We start from the raw sequence: 26,784 nt of genomic DNA on the forward strand, positions 1-26,784 counted from the left end.
GAAGAGACACGGAAAGAAGTACTGTGAGTCCTGTGAGCGTGTGCAGCAGTTTGTCGCTTGCGCACAATCGCTTCCACGCCGTCGCCCACCCTTTTAGCCCCGCCCACCTCCCTCCCGATACGTTCCATTCATTGGCTACCACATTCTGATGAGCTCCCCCCTCTCCTCCCCCCTCAACTCGCTTTTAAGGGATTACATCTTGAATCATTGCCTCACTTGATGCAGCTAATCTGGCTGTGACGGTCCCACCTGATGACGGAGACTTGTGTTGCCTCCGAAACGTCGTGATTTTTATTTTATTTTTTATTAATTTTGATGTTTTACCTACGTGACTTTACCGAAAAAACCTAAGAATATGAATCATTGCAGTCACGAAAGCTTCAAATCTAGAAGTACTGTGAGTACTGTGAAGACACTTTCAGTGACTCTTTGCTTTTTGGTGTGCTTTTTAGCACATACAGTACTGTACTGTACAATACTGTACTTACTGTATTGTACAGTTCACCCGTTTGAGTGCTAACTGAAGTCATCTCAAGCAAGGTTAGTGTTCTCTCTTTATACATTACTATACTGCACAGTACTAATGTGTATTGTCATTTGTTTCAAATTTTTGTGCTTCAAAAACCAAAAAAAAAGGTCAGAACGGATTAACCGGATTTACATTGAACCCTGTGGGAAATGTGCCTCGGCTCACGACCAATTCGGTTCGCGACCAGAGTCAGTTCACGAATTAAGCTCGTGAACCGAGGTATCACTGTACATCTATGTACAGGTAGTCCTCTACTTGACGATGGAGATACGTTACGATGACCCCATCGTCGTAAGTCGAAAATATCGTGGCCCAGCCTACCCCAGGAGTTCACATCTTCTTGGTTCTTTCGGTAAAGTCACCACGTAGAAGGGAAATAATAAAATAATAAAAATAAAACATAATAAAATAATTCTCACGACGTTTCGGCCACAACGCAAGCAGCCGTCCTCAGGTGAAGAAGTGTGTGTGTCTGTTCGAAATGTTTAGCGTACTTCCCGACATGCAATAAACTTGAAAATTGGCATGTGGGTAGTTTCCAGATTGTACCAATACCTCACCCTCACCCCGTCACTCACCCTCACCTCGTCCCTCACCCTCACCTCGTCCCTCACCCTCACCTCGTCACTCACCCTCCTCACCCTCACCTCGTCCCTCACCCTCACCCCGTCCCTCACCCTCACCCCGTCCCTCACCCTCACCCCGTCCCTCACCCCGTCCCTCACCCTCACCCCGTCCCTCACCCTCACCCCGTCACTCACCCTCACCCCGTCACTCACCCTCACCCTCACCCCGTCCCTCACCCTCACCCCGTCCCTCACCCTCACCCCGTCACTCACCCTCACCCCGTCACTCACCCTCACCACGTCCCTCACCCTCACCTCGTCACTCACCCTCACCTCGTCACTCACCCTCACCTCGTCCCTCACCCTCCTCACCCTCACCTCGTCCCTCACCCTCACCTCGTCCCTCACCCTCACCCCGTCCCTCACCCTCACCACGCCCCTCACCCTCACCTCGTCCCTCACCCTCACCACGTCCCTCACCCTCACCTCGTCCCTCACCCTCCTCACCCTCCCCTCGTCCCTCACCCTCCCCTCGTCCCTCACCCTCCTCACCCTCACCTCGTCCCTCACCCTCACCTCGTCCCTCACCCTCACCTCGTCCCTCACCTCGTCACTCACCCTCACCTCGTCCCTCACCCTCACCTCGTCCCTCACATCGTCCCTCACCCTCACCACGTCACTCACCCTCACCTCGTGTGTCTCACTCACCCTCACCCTCCCCCCGTCCCTCACCCTCACCCCGTCCCTCACCCTCACCCCGTCACTCACCCTCACCCCGTGTGTCTCACTCACCCTCACCACGTCCCTCACCCTCACCTCGTCACTCACCCTCACCTCGTCACTCACCCTCACCTCGTCCCTCACCCTCCTCACCCTCACCTCGTCCCTCACCCTCACCTCGTCCCTCACCCTCACCCCGTCCCTCACCCTCACCACGCCCCTCACCCTCACCTCGTCCCTCACCCTCACCACGTCCCTCACCCTCACCTCGTCCCTCACCCTCCTCACCCTCACCTCGTCCCTCACCCTCACCTCGTCCCTCACCCTCCTCACCCTCACCTCGTCCCTCACCCTCACCTCGTCCCTCACCCTCACCTCGTCCCTCACCTCGTCACTCACCCTCACATCGTCCCTCACCCTCACCTCGTCCCTCACATCGTCCCTCACCCTCACCACGTCACTCACCCTCACCTCGTCCCTCACCCTCACCTCGTCCCTCACCCTCACCTCGTCCCTCACCCTCACCTCGTCCCTCACCCTCACCTCGTCCCTCACCCCGTCCCTCACCCTCACCACGCCCCTCACCCTCACCACGCCCCTCACCCTCACCTCGTCCCTCACCCTCACCTCGCCCCTCACCCTCACCGCGTCCCTCACCCTCACCGCGTCCCTCACCCTCACCGCGTCCCTCACCCTCACCTCGCCCCTCACCCTCACCGCGTCCCTCACCCTCACCGCGTCCCTCACCCTCACCTCGCCCCTCACCCTCACCTCGCCCCTCACCCTCACCACGTCCCTCACCCTCACCATGTCCCTCACCTCACCTCGTCCCTCACCACGTCCCTCACCCTCACCACGTCCCTCACCCTCACCGCGTCCCTCACCCTCACCGCGTCCCTCACCCTCACCTCGCCCCTCACCCTCACCTCGCCCCTCACCCTCACCACGTCCCTCACCCTCACCATGTCCCTCACCCTCACCTCGTCCCTCACCCTCACCGCACCCCGCACCCTCGCCTCCCCGCGCCCCGCACCCTCGCCTCCCTCACCCTCCTCACCCTCACCGCGCCCCGCACCCTCGCCTCCCTCACCCTGCCTCACCTGAGTAATAAACTATTTTACTGTAGCCAGGTAATGGCCCACTGAGCTCTTCATCACAAGCGACCTGAACATCACTAATGAGAGCGGCTCAACAAAGCGGCTTGCCTCGTGGACAATCGCAGCAGCAGCCAGACGCTCTGAACGCGTGGCCACGGCGATGCTGAATGTGGTGCAGGGGAAAAACCGGAGGAGCCGGAGAAAAATCCACGCGACCACGGGGAGAGAGACACCGCAAACTCCAAATATACAGCAGCAGGCGTCAGGGTCGGGGTCGAACACGCGACCTCCTGTAGACCAGGTGAGGTAGTTAACATCTCCTAGCCACCGTGATGATGATGAGAGAGACACACAAACTCCAAATATACAGCAGCAGCAGGCGTCGTCAGGGCAAAAATCGAACCCACGACCTCCTGCACACCAGGCGAGGTAGTTAACATCTCTTAGCCACCGTGATGATGATGAGAGAGACGCACACAAACTCCAAATATACAGCAGCAGGCGTCAGGGTTGGGATCGAACCCACGACCTCCTGTATACCAGGCGAGGTAGTTAACATCTAGCCACCGTGATGATGATGAGAGAGAGACACGCAAACTCCAAATACACAGCAGAAGTCGGGGTTGGGATGGAACCCACGACCTCCTGCACACCAGGCGAGGTAGTCAACACCTCTGAGCCACTGCGGCCCCCCATAATCCCGGCCCCCCCGGTAAACCCCCCACTGCCCCCCCCCTACCCCAGCCCCCCCCCATCTCACCTCCCCGACGAGCATCTCGTAGACGAGCACCCCGAGGCCCCACCAGTCGACGGCACGCGTGTACGCCGTCTCCGTCAGCACCTCGGGCGCCAGGAACTCCGGCGTGCCGCAGAAGGTGCCGGTACGGTCGCCAAAACCCATCCCTGGGGCGGGGGGGGAGTGGTGGGAGAGGTGGTGGAGTGAGTGAGTGGTGGGAGTGGTGGTGGAGGGAGTGAGTGAGTGAGTGAGTGGAGGGAGTGTGGTGGTGGGAGTGAGTGGTGGGAGTGGTGGTGGAGTGAGTGAGTGAGTGGTGGTGGAGTGAGTGAGTGGTGGGAGTGAGTGGTGGGAGTGAGTGGTGGGAGTGGTGGTGGAATGAGTAAGTAGTGGGAGTGGTGGAGGGAGTGAGTGGTGTGAGTGGTGGTGGTGGGAATGGTGGTGGAATGAGTGAGTGGTGGGAGTGGTGGAGTGAGTGAGTGTTGGGAGTGGTGGGGAGTGGTGAGAGTGAGTGAGTGGTGGTGGAGGGAGTGAGTGAGTGGAGGGAGTGGTGGTGGAGTGAGTGGAGTGAGTGAGTGGAGTGAGTGGAGGGAGTGGTGGTGGAGTGAGTGGAGTGAGTGAGTGGAGGGAGTGGTGGTGGAGTGAGTGGAGTGAGTGGTGGGAGTGAGTGAGTGGTGGTGGAGTGAGTGAGTGGTGGGAGTGGTGGTGTGAGTGAGTGGTGGGAGTGAGTGAGTGGTGGTGGAGTGAGTGAGTGGAGTGAGTGAGTGGTGTGAGGGAGTGAGTGGAGTGAGTGAGTGGAGTGAGTGAGTGGAGGGAGTGGTGGTGGAGTGAGTGAGTGTTGCATTTACTCTCCAACACACCGGCTAGTGCTGTGCAATTGGCACGTTCTGTTTGCGTGGTGGTGGACATTACAAGTTGTCTGTGTGTGGGTGGTGGTGGACATTACAAGTTGTCTGTGTGTGGGTGGTGGTGGCGGGTCTAACGACACATTCTATATTCACTAGAGGCCCTTGACGACCGTCATTTGTTCCATGGAACCGCTCGTTAAAGCGAGTGTCGGTAACACGCGTTTAAAGGCTTAATCCGTTCGAAAAGTTACCCCGTTTTCACACAAAAAAACGTTCTTGGTGATATTTAAACGATGGATATTAACGCGTAAAGATGCCAACAGCATTGTAAACGCATGATATTAAAATAAACACGGGTTAAGCGATGCGTTGAATTCCTACAACAGCCCCGTCGTGAACAGGGGAATGGTCGGTAAGCGATGAGTCGTTTAGCAGGCGTGGTCATTAAGAGGGGTTCTACTATACACTATACACTACATTCTATACACTACACTATACACTACACTATACACTATACTATACACTACATTATACACTACATTATTATACACTACACTATACACTACACTATATACTACACTATATACTACACTATACCACTACACTATATACTACACTATACACTACATTATTATACACTACACTATACACTACTATAAAATACACACTACACTACTATACAATACACATTGGGCTCCAATGTGTATTGTATATATGTATCTAAACCAACAAAAACCCCTCTCATAGACCCTATCACCTCCTCACCACAACTCCTCACCACAACTCCTCACCACAACTCCTCACCGCAACTCCTCACCGCAACTCCTCACCGCAACTCTCACCGCAACTCCTCACCGCAACCTCCTCACCACAACTCCTCACCAGCAACTCCTCACCGCAACTCCTCACCACAACTCCTCACCACAACTCCTCACCACAACTCCTCACCGCAACTCCTCACCGCAACTCCTCACCGCAACTCCTCACCACAACTCCTCACCACAACTCCTCACCACAACTCCTCACCGCAACTCCTCACACCCACGGATTCCCCGTTGGGACTGCTCACCTTCCTTGCAGAGGCCAAAATCTGCGATCTTCAAGTAGCCCTCCGTGTCCAGCAGCAGGTTGTCCAGCTTCAGGTCTCTGCAGCAGCAGACGGAGGATGGAAGGGGGGTACGGGGGGGGGGGAGGCATGAGGGATGTGATAGGGAACCAGTCTCTGTGTGAGTCTACGGGTCTCTGTGTGAGTGTGCGAGTCTACGGGTCTCTGTGTGAGTCTGTGGGTCTCTGTGTGAGTCTGTGGGTCTCTGTGTGAGTCTATGACCCCCATCACCCCCCCCCCCCCCCAGGCGTCTCCTCACCTGTACACGATCTTGTTCTCGTGCAGGAACTGCAGGCCCAGCACCACACACGCCGCGTAGAACCTGCAACGGCATTCCCCGAAAACCACTCCGGTCAAACCTCCGATACGACCCTCTGGTTCTGCCGCGTGGAAGCCTGCCCGGGATGTGCCGTGTCACGGCGTACGTAGCGCCGGGCCGTGCCACGTCACGGCATACGTAGGTACCAACGTCACGAACATCATCACCAACATCACCAGAATCACCAACGTCGTCACCAACAACATCGTCAGCAACATCGTCAACAACATCGTCATCATCATCATCATCACAGATTAGCGCGGTTTGGCTACGAATTGTTCGGAAGAATTCTAGATTTGAAGCTTTCGTGACTGCAAGTATTCATATTCTTAGGTTTTTTCGGTAAAGTCACGTACGTAAAAAATTAAAATTAATAAAATATAATTGTTATTTTTTACCTACGTGACTTTACCGAAAAAACCTAAGAATATGTTCGGAAGAAGTTCAACATACGTACATCCAACATCGTCGCCAATATCACGAACATCGTCAACATCATCATCACCTCCGATTAGTGCGGTTGGCTACGTGTACGATGTGTACACACCCACACCACCAGCAGCAAGCAACCACGACCACAGCCAACACCGCCACCATCACGTAACTAGACTGAAAACTCGTTTCAATATTGAAAACTCGTTTCTGCAGTGCTGCGTGTTGTTGTTGTGTTTAGTCTGTTGTCCTTACCCCCCTGCAGAAACGAGTTTTCAATCTTCAAATGGGTTTTCAGTTTAGTACATGATGGTGGTGATGTTGGTGGTGATGTTGGTGGTGATGTTGGTGGTGATGTTGGTGGTGATGTTGGTGGTGATGTTGGTGGTGATGTTGGTGGTGATGTTGGTGGTGATGTTGGTGGTGATGTTGGTGGTGATGATGGTGGTGATGATGGTGATGTTGGTGGTGATGTTGATGGTGATGTTGGTGGTGATGTTGGTGGTGATGTTGGTAGTGACGTTGTTGACGATGTTGGTGATGTTGGTGGTGATGTTGGTGGTGATGTTGGTGGTGATGTTGGTGATGATGTTGGTGATGTTGGTAGTGATGTTGGTGATGATGTTGTTGCCGATGTTCGTGACGTTGGTAGTGATGTTGGTGATGATGTTGGTGGTGATGTTGGTGGTGATGTTGGTGGTGATGTTGTTGACGTTGGTGGTGATGTTGGTGGTGATGTTGATGTTGGTGGTGATGTTGGTAGTGACGTTGGTAGTGACGTTGGTGGTGATGTTGGTGGTGGTGATGTTGGTGGTGGTGATGTTGGTGGTGGTGATGTTGGTGGTGATGGTGGTGGTGACGTTGGTGGTGACGTTGGTAGTGATGTTGGTGGTGGTGATGTTGGTGGTGATGTTGGTGATGATGTTGGTGATGATGTTGTTGGTGATGTTGGTGGTGATGTTGGTAGTGATGTTGGTGGTGGTGATGTTGGTGATGTTGGTGGTGATGTTGGTGGTGATGTTGTTGACGATGTTGGTGATGTTGGTGGTGATGTTGGTGATGATGTTGGTGGTGATGTTGGTGGTGATGTTGATGATGATGTTGGTGATGATGTTGGTGGTGATGTTGGTGGTGATGTTGATGATGATGTTGGTGGTGATGTTGGTGGTGATGTTGTTGACGATGTTGGTGATGTTGGTGGTGATGTTGGTGGTGATGTTGGTGGTGGTGATGTTGGTGGTGGTGATGTTGGTGGTGGTGATGTTGGTGGTGGTGATGTTGGTGGTGGTGATGTTGGTGGTGGTGATGTTGGTGGTGATGTTGGTGGTGATGTTGTTGACGATGTTCGTGACGTTGGTGGTGATGTTGGTGGTGATGTTGTTGACAACGCAGCCAAACCACGATAATCGGAGGCAGCGTAAGCCCCGCACGCCTCTCTCCTCGCTCATGCCGGTTCCCCTCTCAGCGTCAGACCCCCCACCACCCACCTCTCCCCCCACCTCCCCCCACCTCCCCCCCACCTTCCCCCCACCACAGCAACGTACACGGTGCGCGGCTCCGAGAAGACGTCGGCGTGGATGTGCATCATCAGGTCCCCGCCGGGGGCGTACTCCATGACAAAGCAGACGTGGTCGCGCGTCTGAAAGCAGGCGAAGAGGTTCACCAGGAAGGGGTGGCGCACGCTGTTCACCGTCTCAAAGATCCGCTTCTCGCACATGAGGCTGCGTCGGGGGTTACACGCACGGGCGCATTGTCATCATCGGCAGCAGTAGCGTCATCATCGGCAGCATCATCGTCATCATCATTAGCATGATCGTCATCATCATCAGCATCATCGTCATCATCGGCAGCAGCATCATCGTCATCATCATCATCAGCAGGAGCATCATCGTCATCATCATCAGCAGCAGTAGCTTCTCGCACATGAGGCTGCGTCGGGGTTTACACGCACGGGCGCGCGGGCGCATCATCATCATCGGCAGCAGCGTCATCATCAGCATCATCGTCACAGCATCATCGTCGTCATCGCAGCATAGCAGTTCGTCATCATCATCAGCATCATCGTCGTCATCATCAGCAATCATCGTCATCATCATTAGCATCATTGACAGCAGTAGCAGCGTCGTCATCATCATCAGCACCGTCGTCGTCGTCATCATCATCAGCATCGTCATCATCGGCAGCAGTAGCATCGTCGTCATCTTCATCAGCAGCAGCGTCATCATCGTCATCATCATCATCAGCAGCAGCAGTAGCAGCGTCATCATCATCAGCAGCATCGGCATCATTGGCAGCAGCAGCATCGGGCATCATCATCAGCAGCATTGGCATCATCGGCAGCAGCATCGGCATCATCACTAGCATCGTCATCATCATCAGCAGCAGCATCGTCATCATCGGCAGCAGCAGCATCGTCATCATCGGCAGCAGCAGCATCGGCATCATCAGCAGCAGCATCGGCATCATCGCCAGCAGCGTTGTCGTCATCATCAGCAACATCGTCATCAGCAGCAGCATCGTCATCATCCACAGCAGCTGTAGCATCGTCATCGTTATTATCGACATCATCGTCATCATCAGCATCATCATCGTCATCATCATCATCAGCATCATCATCGACATCATCGTCATCATCAGCATCATCATCAGCATCATCATCATCAGCAGCCTCTTGATGTTATCACCGCGACCGCCCCAACGCTGTTCACCGTCTCGTAGATCCGCTGCTCACACCTCAGGCTGCGTCGGGGCAAACACAAAGACAAAGACCCCCCGTATAGCCTCAACAGACTGTAGGGGCAAGTGCTGTTAGCGAGTAGCAGCAGCACCTACGAAGGCTGCCGGCGCTGTGGCACACGAGGGGGTGGGTGGCCATACAAAGACAAAGACCCCCCGTACAGCCTCAACAGACTGTAGGGGCAAGTGCTGTTAGTGAGTAGCAGCACCTACGAAGGCTGCCGGCGCTGTGGCACACGAGGGGAGGGGGGGGGTGGCCAGCCCGGTCACCTTTGTCTCCCCCCAGTGGCGATGTTTACACACCAAACAGACCTAGGGGAGGCCCAGGACTGGTTCAATGTAGTATAGCGGTGTAGTGTATAGGGTAGTTTATAGTAGTGTATAGTAGTGTATAGTGTAGTGTATAGTAGTGTAGTGTATAGTAGTGTAGTGTATAGGGTAGTTTATAGTAGTATATAGTGTATAGTAGTGTATAGTGTAGTGTATAGTAGTGTAGTGTATAGTAGTGTATAGTAGTGTAGTGTATAGTGTAGTGTACAGTGTAGGGTATAGTAGTGTAGTGCATAGTGTAGTGTATAGTGTAGGGTATAGTGTAGGGTATAGTGGTATAGTGTAGGCTATAGTGTAGTTTAAAGTGGTGCAGTGTATAGTAGTGTAGTGTATAGTGTAGGGTATAGTGTAGGGTATAGTGTGTAGTGATGTAGTGTATAGTGTAGTGTATAGTAGTGCAGTGTATAGTGTAGTTTAAAGTGGTGTAGTGTATAGTGGTGCAGTGTATAGTGTCGTGTGCAGTGTATAGTAGTGTATAGTAGTGTAGAATATAGTGTAGTGTATAGTGTACTAGAAAGTGACACTCCCCCCGCTTCCCCAACAATAAACCACCACCACCTCCACCACCACCACCTCCACCACCACCACCTCCACCACCTCCACCACCACCACCACCTCCACCACCACCACCTCCACCACCACCACCACCACCAACCAACCAAATAGACAGCACAACAACAACAACAACCGCTGCCACCGCAGACAATCGCCGCTTGACAAACGTCACGGGCAGCGGCCGTAAATCGCCAGTCGGTAAGCACCCGCACCGGCACACGGCACCCGGCACCCGGCACACGGCACCCGGCACCCGGCACACGGCACACGGCGCCGCTGCCGCCGCGTTTCCTCGCAACGTAAACAAGCCGCTCCAAACAAGGGCCGGCCACGCGGCGCTGGGAGAGTGGTGGGAGGGAGGAGGGGTGAGGAGGAGGGGTGAGGAGGGGTGAGGAGGTGGGGAGGGTGAGGAGGGGGGTGAGGAGTGAGGAGGAGGGGTGAGGAGGGGGGGTGAGGAGGAGGAGGTGGGGAGGGTGAGGAGGGGTGAGGAGGAGGGGTGAGGAGGTGGGGAGGGTGAGGAGGTGGGGAGGGTGAGGAGGAGGGGTGAGGAGGGGGGGTGAGGATGGTGGGGAGGATGAAGAGGGGTGAGGAGGATAGTGAGGGTGAGGAGGAGGGGTGAGGAGGAGGGGTGAGGAGGAGGAGGTGGGGAGGATGAGGAGGCGTGGAGGGTGGCGAGGGTGAGGAGGGGGAGGTGGTTGGGTAAAGAGAGCGATTTGTGTCCATATTGGGATGTAGGGACAGCAACAAACAGTGAGTGGGTGAATGAACGAGTGGGCGAGTGAGCGTATGTGTGAGTGAGTGTATGAGTGGGTGATTGTATGAGCGAGTGAGCGTATGAGTGGGTGGGTGTATGAGTGAGTGAGTGTATGAGTGAGTGATTGTATGAGTGAGTGATTGTACAAGTGAGTGTATAAGTAAGTGAATGTATGAGTGAGTGTATGAGTGAGTGAATGAGTGAGTGAATGAGTGAGTGTATGAGTAAGTGAATGTATGAGTGAGTGTTCCAGTGAGCGTATGAGTAAGTGTGTGAGTGAGTGAGTGTATGAGTGAGTGAGTGTATGAGTGAGTGAGTGTACGAGTGGGTGTATTAGTGAGTGAGTGTATGAGTGAGTGAGTGAATGTATGAGTGAGTGTATGAGTGAGTGTATGAGTGAGTGAGTGTATGAGTGAGTGTGAGTGGATGTATGAGTGGGTGAGTGTATGAGTGAGTGTATGAGTGAGTGAGTGTATGAGTGAGTGTATGAGTGAGTGTATGAGTGAGTGTATGAGTGGGTGGGTGTATGAGTGAGTGGGTGAGTGGGCGAGGGAGTGGGTGAAGGAGTGGGTGAGTGAGTGGGCGAGGGAGTGGGTGAAGGAGTGGGTGGGTGAGTGGGTGAATGGGTGGGTGGGTGAGTGGGCGAGGGAGCGAGTTCAAGTTGATGTTGTGTGACCAGGGTAGAAATTCGAGAGACCGGGGTACAGGCATCTCATTCACAAGAGTGACCCGGATGTCGATGACGATGATGTTGTTGTTGTTGTTCCATCGTTACCTTTCCACCTCATCGCGAGCGACGATGTCGCCTTTCTTCAACGCCTTGATGGCGAACATCTCCCCAGTGTGGCGGTATTCGGCTAGGAGCACCTGGGCACACGCACAGACGCACACACACAGATGCACGCAGACGCACCCACACAGACGCACGCACAGATGCACACACAGAGACGCACGCAAATGCACATGCACAGAGACGCACGCAAATGCACATGCACAGACGCACATGCACAGACGCACACGCACAGACACACACGCAGATGCACGCACACAGACGCACCCACACAGACGCACGCATAGATGCACGCGCACAGACGCACACGCACAGACACACGCACAGATACGCACATGCACGCACACAAACGCACACGTACAGAGACGCGCACAGACGCACGCACACAAACGCACGCACACAGACGCACGCACAGAGAGGCACACGCACAGAAGCACGCACAGAGACGCACACACACAGACGCACACACACGCACACAGATGCACGCACAGAGACGCACACACACAGAAGCACGCACAGAGGCACACGCACAGAGAGGCACACGCACAGAGACGCACACGCACAAAGACGCACACGCACAGACGCACACGCAGACGCACACGCACAGACGCATGCAGACGCACACACACACACGCACACACACAGACAGAGACAGACTTGAACAAACGGTCGGAGTTAACCCCGCGCGTGGCCTTTAAAAGCCTTTGCCATTCCGATGACTCAACTAAACTAGGAAACTATTTTTTATTTTACCAGGTAAGGTCAGGACCCACTCTTTTTTTCAGAAGCGATGTGGCTATCACAAATGATAGCCCAAACAAGTGTGGCGTATCACGTGGTAAAGTAGAGCATCCAAACACTCTATAAACGCGTGGTGGTGATGCTGATTCTAAATGTGGAGGGAATAAAGCGGAGGTCGGGATCGAACCCACGACCTCCTGTACACCAGGCGAGGTAGTTAACATCTCATAGCCACCGTGATGATGATGATGATGATAGAGACACGCAAACCCCAAATATACAGCAGCAGGCATCGTCAGGGTCGGGATTGAACCGACGACCTCCTGCATTCCAGGCGAGGTAGTTAACATCTCCTAGCCACCGTGATGATGATGATGAGAGAGACACAGACTCCAAATATACAGCAGCAGGCATCGTCAGGGTCGGGATCGAACCCACGACCTCCTGCACACCAGGCGAGGTAGTTAACATCTCCTAGCCACCGTGATGATGATGATAGAGACATGCAAACTCCAAATATACAGCAGCAGCAGGCGTCGTCAGGGTCGGGATCGAACCCACGACCGCATGCGTACCAGGTGAGGTAGTTAACATCTCCTAGCCACCGTGATGATGATGATGAGAGAGACACAGACTCCAAATATACAGCAGCAGCAGGCATCGTCAGGGTCGGGATTGAACCGACGACCTCCTGCATTCCAGGCGAGGTAGTTAACATCTCCTAGCCACCGTGATGATGATGATGATGATAGAGACACGCAAACCCCAAATATACAGCAGCAGGCATCGTCAGGGTCAGGATCGAACCCATTAACCTCCTGCATACCAGGCGAGGTAGTTAACATCTCCTAGCTACCTTGATGATGATGATGAGAGAGACACAGACTCCAAATATACAGCAGCAGGCGTCGTCAGGGTCTGGATTGAACCCACGACCTCCTGTAGACCTGGCGAGGTTGTTAACATGTCCTAGCCACCGTGATGATGATGATAGAGACATGCAAACTCCAAATATACAGCAGCAGCAGGCATCGTCAGGGTCGGGATCGAATCCACGACCTCCTGCGTACCAGGCGAGGTAGTCAACATCTCATAGCCACCGTGATGATGATGATGAGAGAGACACAGACTCCAAATATACAGCAGCAGGCATCGTCAGGGTCGGGATCGAACCCACGACCTCCTGCACACCAGGCGAGGTAGTTAACATCTCCTAGCCACCGTGATGATGATGATAGAGACATGCAAACTCCAAATATACAGCAGCAGCAGGCGTCGTCAGGGTCGGGATCGAACCCACGACCGCATGCGTACCAGGTGAGGTAGTTAACATCTCCTAGCCACCGTGATGATGATGATGATGATGAGAGAGACACGCAGACTCCAAATATACAGCAGCAGCAGGCGTCGTCAGGGTCTGGATCGAACCCACGGCCTCCTGTATACCAGGCGAGGTAGTTAACATCTCATAGCCACTGTGATGATGATGATGATAGAGACATGCAAACTCCAAATCTACAGCAGCAGCAGCAGGCGTCGTCAGGGTCGGGATCGAACCCACAACCTCCTGTAGACCAGGCGAGGTAGTTAACATCTCCTAGCCACCGTGATGATGATGATAGAGACACGCAGACTCCAAATATACAGCAGCAGCAGGCGTCGTCAGGGTCTGGATCGAACCCACGACCTCCCCTGCATACCAGGGAGGGAGGGGGGTGAGTGGGTGGGGGGGGGGGGTTCCTCACCTTGCCAAAGTGGCCCCGACCCAGCACAGAAGTACACCTGAAGTTCTCCATGCTCAAACTCGGATGGCTGGGGGGAGGGGGGGCGGGGGGGGAGGGGGGGAGCAGAGGTGGGGGGGGGAGACGCGGGTGTGGAGAAGTGGGCGGGTGAGGCGAGCTGTTAAGAAGTTTGAATAATAATATTAATAGGGGGTTTTTCCCATTTTTTCTGTCAACAAAACTGATTTTTTTACGAGGATTCACGTCACTGCATTAACCAGAATACTTGCAGTCAAAATGCAAACAAAAACATATTTTCAAATATTATATTTTGGTACTGGCAAACGAGTGAGTGGAGTGCGTGAGCGAGTGAGTGGGTGAGCAAGTGGGTGAGTGAGTGAGTGGGTGAGCGAGCGAGTGGGAGAGTGTGTGGGTGAGTGCTTGAGTGCGTAGGCGAGTGGGCAAGTGGGTGAGTGGGAGTTGAGTTGGGTGAGTGTGTGGGCGAGTAGTTGAGTGGGTGATTGAGTGGGTGAGTGTGTGGGCGAGTAGTTGAGTGGGTGAGTGGTTGAGTGGATGAGTGAATGCGCAGGTGGGCGAGTGGTTGAGTGAGCGAGTGGGAGTGTAGGTGAGTGGCTGAGTGTGTGTTTGAGTGAGTAGTTGAGTGGGCGAGTGGTTGAGTGGGCGAGTGGTTGAGTGGGTCTTTGAGTGCGCAGGTGAGTGGGCGAGTGGTTGAGTGGATGAGTGAGTGCGCAGGTGAGTGGGCGAGTGGTTGAGTGAGCGAGCGAGTGGGAGTGTAGGTGAGTGGTTGAGTGGGCGAGTGGGCGAGTGGTTGAGTGGGTGAGTGAGTGCGCAGGTGAGTGGACGAGTGGTTGAGTCAGCGAGTGGGAGTCTAGGTGAGTGGTTCAGTGGGTGTTTGAGTGAGTAGTTGAGTGGGCGAGTGGGCGAGTGGTTGAGTGGGCGAGCGAGTGTGTGTGGGTGTAATTAGCTCAACGGGAGAATTGATCTTGATTCCGCTCCTTCCAAGGTCCACTATGGCTGTGTAATGGGCTGGTTGAGTGGGTGTTTGAGTGAGTAGTTGAGTGGGCGAGTGGTTGAGTGGATGAGTGAGTGCGCAGGTGAGTGGGCGAGTGGTTGAGTGGGCGAGCGAGTGTGTGTGGGTGTAATTAGCTCAACGGGAGAATTGATCTTGATTCCGCTTCTTACAAGGCCCGCGCTGGCTGTGTAATGGGCTGGTTGAGTGGGTGTTTGAGTGAGTAGTTGAGTGGGCGAGTGGGCGAGTGGTTAAGTGGGTGAGTGGGAGTGTAGGTGAGTGGGTGAGTGGTTGAGTGAGCGAGCGAGTGGGAGTGTAGGTGAGTGGTTGAGTGGGCGAGTAGTTGAGTGAGCGAGTGGGAGTCTAGGTGAGTGGCTGAGTGGGTGTTTGAGTGAGTAGTTGAGTGGGTGAGTAGTTGAGTGGTTGAGTGGGTGTTTGAGCTGAGTAGTTGAGTAGGCGAGTGGTTGAGTGGATGAGTGAGTGCGCAGGTGAGTGGGCGAGTGGTTGAGTTGTTGAGCGAGTGTGTGTGGGTGTAGTTAGCTCAACGGGAGAATTGATCTTGATTCCGCTTCTTACAAGGCCCGCGCTGGCTGTGTAATGGGCTGGTTGAGTGGGTGTTTGAGTGAGTAGTTGAGTGGGCGAGTGGGCGAGTGGTTAAGTGGGTGAGTGGGAGTGTAGGTGAGTGGGTGAGTGGTTGAGTGAGCGAGCGAGTGGGAGTGTAGGTGAGTGGTTGAGTGGGCGAGTAGTTGAGTGAGCGAGTGGGAGTCTAGGTGAGTGGCTGAGTGGGTGTTTGAGTGAGTAGTTGAGTGGGTGAGTAGTTGAGTGGTTGAGTGGGTGTTTGAGCTGAGTAGTTGAGTAGGCGAGTGGTTGAGTGGATGAGTGAGTGCGCAGGTGAGTGGGCGAGTGGTTGAGTTGTTGAGCGAGTGTGTGTGGGTGTAGTTAGCTCAACGGGAGAATTGATCTTGATTACGCTTCTTACAAGGCCCGCGCTGGCTGTGTCGCCGCTCACCTGGCTACGGGGGGCAGCGTCGGCTGCTGGGGTGCCGGTAGGGCCGGCCGCGGCTGTGCCGTGGCCGGCGGTGTGGCCGGAACGAGGGTGGTGGCCGACGGGAGAGAGATGAGGACGCTCTGCCTGTCGTTGAGGAAGTCGAAGGACGAGATGGCTTCCTGCGCGATGAGCCAGGATGTGCGGGGGGGGGGGGGTAAGGAGGGAGGGAGGAGAGGGAGGACAGGGAGGGAGGAGAGGGAGGAGAGGGAGGACAGGGAGAGAGGCGAGAGGGAGGGAGGCAGACAGTGGGTACACCCACAGTGAGTCAATCGGCCGGCCATGTTGCGGACAGAGGCGGGAGGGGTGGGATAAAGGCGCCCACCTCTTTCATCCAACAGACCTCTGGCCTAACCAACGCAGGCATCGACTGTGAAGGAGTAGAAACATAACGCTGCCAAAGCCTGTTCCTTCCCCACGCGTCCTGCCACCCACACCCTGCCCAAAGCCCCCCCCCCCCCCCCCACCAACGCCCATCCCTGCCCCCCACCAACGCACACCCCTGCCCCCCACCAACACCCACCCCCTGCCCCCCCACCCTTTATAAACCCACGTGGACGGCAATGGTGGCAGCACCCGCCATGTTTCTTGCTATCGTTGTCATTCCACCCACGCGCAACCTCCGATCGGCACCGTCTGGCTACGTACGGCGCCAAAGAAGTTGGACGTACACACGTACACACACGTACACACACGCGCACACACACACACACACGTACACACGCACACATACACACACACACACACAGTGACACACACACGCGCACACACACACGCACACACCTACACACACACCTACACACACACGCGCACACACACGTACACACACACACACGTATACACACACGATCCAACCCTTACCTGGACATCTGGGGTCATGTTGTTGTTGTTGGGTCCGGGGGTCACCGGCCCCTCGCCAAGGGCCATCTCCTGGTCGGCTCCTGAGGCAGAGTCCCCCTCAAAGTTCAGCTTCTGCACCGAGCGATCCCTGCAGGAAGCCGACCACCAGCCATGTGAAGAAGCAGCAGCGTTAGCAGACACAGAGATCTCCACCCCCCCACCACCACCACCACCGTGTAGTCTCAGAGTGTTGGGGCAAGTGCTCGCTCGCTCGCTCACTCACTCACGCACTCGCTCACTCACTCACGCACTCGCTCACTCACTCACTCAGGCACTCAGGCACTCACTCACGCACTCAGGCACTCACTCGCGCACGCACTCACTCGCTCACACACGCACTCGCTCACGCGCTCACGCACTCAGGCACTCACTCACTCACGCACTCACGCACTCACTCACTCACGCACTCACTCACGCACTCACTCACTCACGCACTCACGCACGCACTCACTCACTCACGCACGCACTCGCTCACGCACTCACTCACTCGCTCACACACTCACTCACGCACTCACTCACTCACGCACTCGCTCACTTGCTCACTCACTCACATACTCACTCACGCACGTGCAGAGATCACCCGTGTAACCTTAACAGAGTGTTGGGGCAAGTGCTGTTAGTAGCGAGTAGCAGCGCCTATGAAGGCCGGCACGGCACACAAGGGGCTGAGTGGCCAATACACCAATATCACTATCATCGCCACCACCACCACCATCGCAGTTACTCACCACCACTACCACGACTACCGCTATCATCACCACCACCGCCGTCGCCGCTACCGCCCATCACCACTCCCATCCATCACCGCCACCAACGCCCCCCACCACCCACCACCACCACCACCACCGCCACCATCCATCACCACCACCAACGCCACCCACCACCACCACCCACCACCACCACCCACCACCACCACCCACCACCACCATCCATCACCACCACCACCCATCACCACCACCACCCATCACCACCACCACCCATCACCACCACCAACGCCACCAACGCCACCCACCACCACCACCACCCATCACCACCACCTGCCATCACCACCACCACCCATCACCACCACCAACACCACCAACGCCACCCACCACCACCACCACCACCACCACCGCCACCACCACCGCCACCACCACCACCACCACCATCCATCACCACCGCCACCCATCACCACCGCCACCCATCACCACCACCATCCATCCCATCACCACCACCCACCACCACCACCCATCACCACCACCAACGCCACCCACCACCACCACCCACCGCCCATCATCGCCACCCACCGCCACCCATCACCACCGCCACCACCACCCACACGCCGCCTCACCCGGTGAGCGGCGACTGCGGCCCGGCCGTCTTGGTGTGCTCCCGCGTCCCGGCGGGCGTGGGGGAGCTGGGGGGCAGGGGCCCCCCCCCTCCGCCCGACGGCGGGGGGCTGAAGGACGAGGGGGTGTTGCAGGGAGGCACCGAGCGCTTCATGAGGCGGCTCCAAGTGGGGATGTTGATGTTCATCTGGGGGGCTCTCAGGAACGTCTTGCCCACTATCACACGGCGGTGGGGGGGGCGGTGGTGGGTGGAGGGGGTGGTGGGGGGGTGGTGGGTGGGGGGGTGGTGGGTGGGGTGGGTGGGTGGGGCGGGTGGGTGGGGGGGGTGGTGGGTGGGGTGGTGGGTGGGGTGGTGGGTGGGGGGGTGGTGGGTGGAGGGGGGATGGTGGGTGGGGCGGTGGTGGGTGGTATGGTGGTGGGTGGGGGGGTGGTGGGTGGGTGGTGGGTGGGGGGGGCGGTGGGTGGGGGGGTGGTGGGTGGGGGGGTGGTGGGTGGGGGGGTGGTGGGTGGGTGGGGCGGTGGGTGGGGGGGTGGTGGGTGGGGTGGGCGGTGGGGATGGTGGGTGGGTGGGGCGGCGGTGGGTGGGGGGGGGGTGGTGTGTGGGTGGGGCGATGGTGGGGTGGGGGTACGGGAGCAGTGTAAGTCACGGGGGCCATGGACAAGTGAAGAGACGTGAGTGGCTGGCGTCAACCTTTCTTGCCTGCTGGTGCTTACTCAGCCACCTTGTTGAATTGTGTTTCAAGCGAGTCACCACATTTTACTGTTGCAATACAGTATTGTAATTAATGAATACACACGGTATATAGTTTATACAGTACGCTACTGCCAATCGCTCCGATTTGCTAAATTATCACCATTCTTCAAGACTCCTGGGTAGGCTGGGCCATGTTCGACTTACGATATTGTCGACTTAAGATGGGGTCGTCTTAACGCATCTCCATCATAAGTAGAGGACTACCTGTATTATAATTATCACCAGAGCATGTTTGTTTGCATGCTTGCTTTGCCACAAGCACTACGTGTGGTTACAATGCAGACTTGAGATGATGCCTTGCACAAAAAGGTATCGCACATTTGGGCGTTTGAACATCCTGACACAATTTTGATTTAAAGCTTCTTTCGTGACTGCAGGGATTCATCTTCTTGGTTCTTTCGGTAAAGTCACGTAGAAGGGGAATAATAAAATAATAAAAATAAAACATAATAAAATATAATAAAAAATAAATAACCATTTATAATAAAATAATAAAAATAAAACATTATAAAAAATATAAATAACCATTTATTTCCCTTCTACGTGACTTTACCGAAAGAACCAAGAATATCTGAACATATCTTAACATCTTAACAAAAGCTTAACATCTGAACATCTTAAAACACGATTTAAAGCTTTCGTGACTGCAGGGATTCATCTTCTTGGTTCTTTTGGTAAAGTCACGTAGAAGGGAAATAATAAAATAATAAAAATAAAACATAATAAAATACAATTCTCACGACGTTTTGGCCACAACGCAAGCAGCCGTCCTCAGGTGAGAATTATTTTATTATGTTTTATTTTTATTATTTTATTATTTCCCTTCTACGTGACTTTACCGAAAAAACCAAGAAGATGAATCCTGACACAACTCATGTTATATTGCCAAAAAGGGGATTGACCTCAGGCATGAACACGTAATTGTTACACCCCACACCACCCACCCCAACTCCCATCCGGTGAGACTCACCGCTCACCGCTCACCCTGTAGACTCACCTTGCTGCTTGAGGAAGATCCGTCTCTGTCGCTGGAGCTTGGGTTTCCTCTCGATGACCGGGTTAAAGAAGGTCACCTGCAGACAGCATGCACGCGGTGAGTGGGTCTTACAGGTGGCACACACACACAGAGCAAGCAGTGTGAGTGGGTCTTACAGGCAGCACACACACACACAGCGCACACATAGCGCACACACACAGCAGACACACACAGCGCACAGCACACACAGCGCACACTGTGTGAGTGGGTCTTACAGGTGGCACACACACACACAGAGCACACGCGGTGTGAGTGGGTCTTACAGGCAGCGCACACACACACAGAGCACGCGGTGTGAGTGGGTCTTACAGGCAGCACACACACACACAGAGCACGCGGTGTGAGTGGGTCTTACAGGCAGCACACACACACAGAGCACATGGTGTGAGTGGGTCTTACAGGTGGCACACACACACACAGAGCAAGCAGTGTGAGTGGGTCTTACAGGTGGCACACACACACAGAGCAAGCAGTGTAAGTGGGTCTTACAGGCAGCACACACACACAGAGCACATGGTGTGAGTGGGTGTTACAGGTGGCACACACACACACAGAGCAAGCAGTGTGAGTGGGTCTTACAGGTGGCACACACACACACAGAGCAAGCAGTGTGAGTGGGTCTTACAGGCAGCACACACACACAGAGCACATGGTGTGAGTGGGTCTTACAGGTGGCACACACACACACAGAGCAAGCAGTGTGAGTGCGTCTTACAGGTGGCACACACACACACACAGAGCAAGCAGTGTGAGTGGGTCTTACAGGCAGCACACACACACACAGAGCACGCGGTGTGAGTGGGTCTTACAGGCAGCGCACACACACACAGAGCACGCGGTGTGAGTGGGTCTTACAGGTGGCACACACACACACAGCACACACACACACAGCACACACACACAGAGCACGCGGTGTGAGTGGGTCTTACAGACTGCACACACATACACACACAGCGCACACTGTGAGTGAGTAATACAGGCAGCACACACACACAGCACACACACGGTGTGAGTGGGTCTTACAGACAGCACACACACACACACAGCACACACACACGGTGTGAGTGGGTCTTACAGGCAGTACACACACACAGCACATACACACACACAGCACATACACACACAGCACACACACACACAGCACACACACACCACACACACAGCACACACACAGCACACACACACACAGCGCACCTCTGCAAACAGCACACACAGCACACACAGCACACCGCACACACAGCATACACACACAGCGCACCTCTTCAAACAGCACACACACACAGCGTACCTCTGCAAACAGCACACACACACCACACACACAGCACACACACACACACACACAACACACCTCTGCAAACAGCACACACACACACAGTACACAACACACACAGCGCACCTCTGCAAACAGCACACACACACACAGCGCACCTCTGCAAACAGCACACACACACACAGCACACACACACACAGCGCACCTCTGCAAACAGCATGCCCTGCGGCTCCAGGTAGAGGCACATGCCGTGCCGCTGGTTGTCCAGGAAGTCCTCCAGCCGCAGGAACTTGACGGCGCAGAGGGAGCGCCAGTCGCGCCAGTACACCGAGATCTCCAGCTCACGCGACTACAATGGTGTAGGTGGTGGTGGTGTAGGTGGGTGGTGGTGGTGGTGGTAGTGGTGGTGGTGATGGTGTGGTGGTAGTGGTGGTGGTGGTGATGATGGTGTGGTGGTAGTGGTGGTGGTGACGGTGTGGTGGTAGTGGTGATGGTGTGGTGGTAGTGGTGATGGTGTGGTGGTAGTGGTGGTGGTGTAGGTGGGTGGTGGTGGTGTAGGTGGGTGGTGGTGGTGTAGGTGGGTGGTGGTGGTGTGTGGTGGTGATGGTGTAGGTGGGTGGTGATGGTGGTGTAGGTGGTAGTGGTGGTGATGTAGGTGGGTGGTGGTGGTGGGTGGTGGTGGTGTAGGTGGTAGTGGTGGTGGTGTAGGTGGGTGGTGGTGGTGATGGTGGTGGTGTAGGTGGGTGGTGGTGTCGGTGGTAGTGGTGATAGTGTAGGTGGGTGGTGGGTGGTGGTGTAGGTGGTAATGGTGTAAGTGGGTGGTGGTGGTGGCAATGGTGTGGGTGGGTGGTGGTGATGGTGTAGGTGGGTGGTGGTGATGGTGTAGGTGGGTGGTGGCGATGGTGTAGGTGGGTGGTGGTGATGGTGTAGGTGGGTGGTGGCGATGGTGTAGGTGGGTGGTCGTGATAATAGTGTAGGTGGGTGGGGGTGGTGGTGATTGTGTAGGTGGTAGTGGTGGCGGTAGGATATGGTGGTGATGGTGGTGAAGGTTACAACATGAGGTGCGGTGTCGGTGATGGTGGTATCGGTGCGGTGGTGGCGATGGTGGTGGCGATGGTGGTGGCGATGGTGGTGGCGACGGTGGTTGTTTGAGATGTGCGGGTGGTGGAGGTTGACGATGCAGGGTGGGAGGAGAGGTCAGAGGAGGGATGGACGCAGGTTCACGGTTAGCGCACCGTGGAAGACGGGAGCGCGTCATCACGATTGACTCACGTATTTAACCCCTTGGGGCTCTCACGTCATCTAAGGCATCCTTAAATTTCGATTTAAACCTTTCGTGACTGCAGCGATTCATCTTCTTGGTTCTTTCGGTAAAGTCATCACGTAGAAGGGAAGTAATAAAATAATAAAAATAAAACACAATAAAATAATTCTCACGACGTTTCGGCCACAACGCAAGCAGCCGTCCTCAGGTGGAGAACAGGGCTGTCAAGTAGACAGAGTCTGTCTACCTGTTCTCCACCTGAAGACGGCTGTCTACTTGACAGACCTGTTCTCCACCTGAAGACGGCTGTCTACTTGACAGACCTGTTCTCCACCTGAAGACGGCTGTCTACTTGACAGACATTTTCTCCACCTGAAGACGGCTGCTTGCGTTGTGGCCGAAACGTCGTGAGAATTATTGTATTATGTTTTATTTTTATTATTTTATTATTTCCCTTCTACGTGATTTTACCAAAAGAACCAAGAAGATAAGGTATCCTTTTCGGGGGGGGGGGGGAGTGGTGGTGCAGCGGTTAGCGCTACGCCGCGCTGCGAACCGGACGACCCGAGTTCGATTCCCGCTTACGGCCACCACCGCCAGTGACGATTATCTCAACCGGTCCTGGGCCTCCCCTAGGTCGACTCAGCCTCAAGCGAGTACCCGGTGCGGTGTGTAGTCAACATTGCCACTGGGGAGACAAAGTCATTCTAGATTTGAAGCTTTCGTGACTGCAAGGATTCATATTCTTAGTTCTTTCGGTAAAGTCACGTAGGTAAAAAATTTTATTAAAATTATTGAAAATAAAATAAAAATCACGACAAAGTCGGGCTGGCGAGCGTGGTGCTGGCCACCCACCCCCTCTTTGTGTGCCACAGTGCCGGTAGCCTTCATAGGTGCTGCTCGCTAACAGCACTTGCCCCTACAGCCTACACGGGGGAGCTTTGTCTGTGGTGGTGGAGGTGGTGGTGGTGGTGGCGGTGGCGGTGGCGGTGGCGGTGCCGAGTCCCCTCCCCGTACCCTGTCCAGCTCGATGGTGAACTTGAGGTCCCAGCACTGGTTGCCGATGGGTTTCCACGTCGTCTGTCCCACCACGGAGTTGTCCAGCTTCAGCACGGCCAGGATCTCGTCTGCTGGGACGTGGGTCGGGGGGGTTGGGGGGTGGAGTTGGGGTGGGGGGGGGCAGAGTGAGTTCATTTCAATCGGTCTTCTATTTGCGCAAGACGAATGTTACAAGTGCCACCGTCACATTCACCGCTCGATGTAAGGGCGTGAGTGAGTGCGCGTGCGTGCGTGAGTGAGTGAATGCGTGAGTGAGTGTGTGAGTGAGTGCGTGAGTGAGCGAGTCTGTGAGTGAGTGTGTCTGTGAGTGAGTGAGTGCGCGAGTGAGTGTGTGAGTGAGTGAGTGCGTGAGCGAGTGCGTGACTGCGTGAGTGCGTGAGTGCGTGAGTGAGCGAGTGCGTGCGTGAGTACGCGCGTGCGTGCCTGCGTGCGTGCCTGCGTGCGTGCCTGCGTGAGCGAGAGAGTGCGTGAGTGAATGAGTGTGCGAGTGCGTGCGTGCGAGCGAGCGCGTGCGTGCGTGCGAGCGCGTGCGTGCGTGTGTGCGTGCGCGAGCGAGTGCGTGAGTGCGTGAGCGAGTGCGTGTGAGCGAGTGCGTGCGTGAGTGCGTGAGTGCGTGTGAGCGAGTGCGTGTGAGCGAGTGCGTGAGTGCGTGAGCGAGTGCGTGTGAGCGAGTGAGTGCGTGCGAGCGCGCGTGAGTGGGTGAGTGAGCGAGTGAGTGGGTGAGTGAGCGAGCGTGCGTGCGCGCGAGAGAGACGCACTGGCGACGTCGTCGGGCTTGATGGTGGCGGTGGAGCGCACGGACACGGAGCGCCCGTACACGCTCTTGTTGCTGCGGCTGATGAAGGAGCCCGTCTTGTTGTCGCCGGGGCTACCGGCGGGCAGCGTGGCCGCCGTCGCCTTCGAGCGGTTGGGGACGCTCTCCAGCAGGTCCTGGCAGCCCATGAGGCGCACTTCCAGCGTGCCTGGAGCGGGGCGGGGGCGGGGTGGAGGCAGATGCCGTTGTGCAGTAGTCCGTTGGGAAAATGTAACCCTAGGATGTGTGTGTGGGGTCTTTGCGTGGTGCTGCTGGTGGTGGTGATGGCCGCTTACCCCGCCCCCCAGCGGAGGAGGACGGTGGTGGTGACGATGGTGATGGTGGTGGTGACGGTGGTGATAGTGGTGGTGACAGTGGTGATGGTGGTGACGGTGGTGGTGACGGTGGTGGTGGTGACGGCGGTGACGTTGGTGGTGGAGGTGGTGCTGACGGTGACGGTGGTGACGGTGGCCGCGCGGTGAGAGAGAGAGAGAGCGGTGTGGTTGTTGGTGACGGTGGTGGTGTACTGGCGGTGGTGATGGTGGTGACGGTGGTGACGGTGAGAGAGCGAGCGAGAAGACAGCTCTGCTGACCCGTGAGCGCGGCAGGCTTGGTGATGGTGGTGTACTGGCGGTGGTGGTGACGGTGATGGTGGTGTACTGGCGGTGGTGGTGACGGTGATGGTGGTGTACTGGCGGTGGTGGTGATGGTGGTGGTGATGGTGGTGACGGTGAGAGAGCGAGCGAGAAGACAGCTCTGCTGACCCGTGAGCGCGGCAGGCTTGGTGATGGTGGTGTACTGGCGGTGGTGGTGACGGTGATGGTGGTGTACTGGCGGTGGTGGTGACGGTGATGGTGGTGTACTGGCGGTGGTGGTGATGGTGGTGGTGATGGTGGTGACGGTGAGAGAGTGAGCGAGAAGACAGCTCTGCTGACCCGTGAGCGCGGCAGGCTTGGTGATGGTGGTGTACTGGCTGGCCTGGTAGGCGGGCCCCAAGCCCGACTGATTGCGTGGCGTGTGGTGCGGCGAGGCGACGGTGAGCAGCTCCTCCTTGATCAGAGCCCTCTTGGGGTGTCCCGGCGGGAGCTCCTCCACGCGGCGTTCCAGGGACAACCGCAGGAGGTCCATCTTCTGGCTCGACTCCTGCAGCTCAACCTGAGCCTGTCGGCAACAACCACGAAGATCGTCACGCCGTGACACGCGAGGGGGTTTGGGTTTGGGCAGAGACACGCGCGCGACCCGGCCGCCTTTGTCTCCCCAGTGGCGATGTTTACAAACCACGTCCAGAGTTCGTTTCAACCTGCATGGACCTACCTAGCAGAGGGGCCCAGGACCGGTTGAGATGATCGTCAGCGATGTTTGCCGCGAGCGGGAATCGAACTCGGGCCGCCGGGATTGGAGCGCGGCGTGATAACCGCGACGCGGCCGCTCGCACGCACAGGCACTCACACACTCTCACACACACTCACACTCACTCACACACTCACCCACTCGCACGCACACACGCTCACACGCACACGCACTCACCCACTCGCGCACACACACACTCACCCTATCGCACGCACACTCACGCTCACCTCCTCGCACACACTCACTCGCACACACACACACACTCACCCCCTTGCACGCACGCTCACACTCTCGCACACACACACACTCACCCTATCGCACGCACACTCTCGCACACACACTCACCCTCTCACTCGCACACCCTCTCACTCGCACGCTCACCCTCTCACTCGCACGCTCACCCTCTCGCACACACACACTCTCGCACGCACACACACACTCACCCCCTCGCACACACTCACTCGCACGCACACACACTCACCCCCTCGCACACACTCACTCGCACGCACACACACACTCACCCCGTTGCACACACTCACTCGCACGCACACACACACTCACCCCGTCGCACACACTCACTCGCACGCACACACACACTCACCCCCTCGCACACACTCACTCACATGCACTCGCACACACGCTCACCCTCTCGCACGCACACTCACCCTCATGAATGCACTCGCACTCTCACCCTCTCGCACGCACACTCGCGCGCACACTCACCACCACCACCACAAGCAGCCTATCCCCCCCCCTCACCCCCCACCCCCCGCCCCCCCCCCACCTCAGACAGCGCCTTCTTGTTGTCCTTGGCGCGAGCCCCCAACTGGCGCACGACGTTCTTGGCCCCCTCGGCCACGGCCGACTCGATGCGCAGGTGGTGCCGCAGCTCCTCCATGCGAAGCTCCAGCGGGCTGAACGACGCCTCCGTCTTGGCTGGGGGGGGAGGGGGTGGAGGGGTGGGGAGGGGGGGGGAGGT

At 56.0% G+C, this 26,784-nt stretch overlaps 1 protein-coding gene across 2 annotated transcripts in view; it reads right to left on the reverse strand.

The window, feature by feature from the left end:
- The window catches only part of LOC133361110 (serine/threonine-protein kinase N2-like), a 109,519-nt gene that overhangs the window by 4,596 nt on the left and 78,139 nt on the right, over positions 1-26,784 (reverse strand). The window contains exons 6-20 of one of the 2 annotated variants that reach the window (XM_061579944.1): positions 26,590-26,741; positions 25,391-25,616; positions 24,421-24,624; positions 23,621-23,730; positions 21,545-21,688; positions 20,031-20,106; positions 18,282-18,495; positions 16,913-17,039; positions 16,016-16,173; positions 14,001-14,067; positions 11,500-11,591; positions 7,894-8,070; positions 5,858-5,920; positions 5,563-5,639; positions 3,673-3,815 (exon numbers count right to left, since the gene is read on the reverse strand). In XM_061579944.1, the coding sequence (XP_061435928.1) occupies positions 3,673-3,815; positions 5,563-5,639; positions 5,858-5,920; positions 7,894-8,070; positions 11,500-11,591; positions 14,001-14,067; positions 16,016-16,173; positions 16,913-17,039; positions 18,282-18,495; positions 20,031-20,106; positions 21,545-21,688; positions 23,621-23,730; positions 24,421-24,624; positions 25,391-25,616; positions 26,590-26,741 (2,030 nt within the window). Of the gene's footprint in view, positions 1-3,672; positions 3,816-5,562; positions 5,640-5,857; positions 5,921-7,893; positions 8,071-11,499; positions 11,592-14,000; positions 14,068-16,015; positions 16,174-16,912; positions 17,040-18,281; positions 18,496-20,030; positions 20,107-21,544; positions 21,689-23,620; positions 23,734-24,420; positions 24,625-25,390; positions 25,617-26,589; positions 26,742-26,784 lie in introns of both variants that reach the window. The other variant, XM_061579942.1, reaches the window with a different exon arrangement.

The sequence above is a fragment of the Lethenteron reissneri genome, chromosome 71, assembly GCF_015708825.2.
Source record: "Lethenteron reissneri isolate LAM-NWPU_2019-01 chromosome 71, ASM1570882v1, whole genome shotgun sequence".
Taxonomy (NCBI): Eukaryota; Metazoa; Chordata; class Hyperoartia; order Petromyzontiformes; family Petromyzontidae; genus Lethenteron; species Lethenteron reissneri.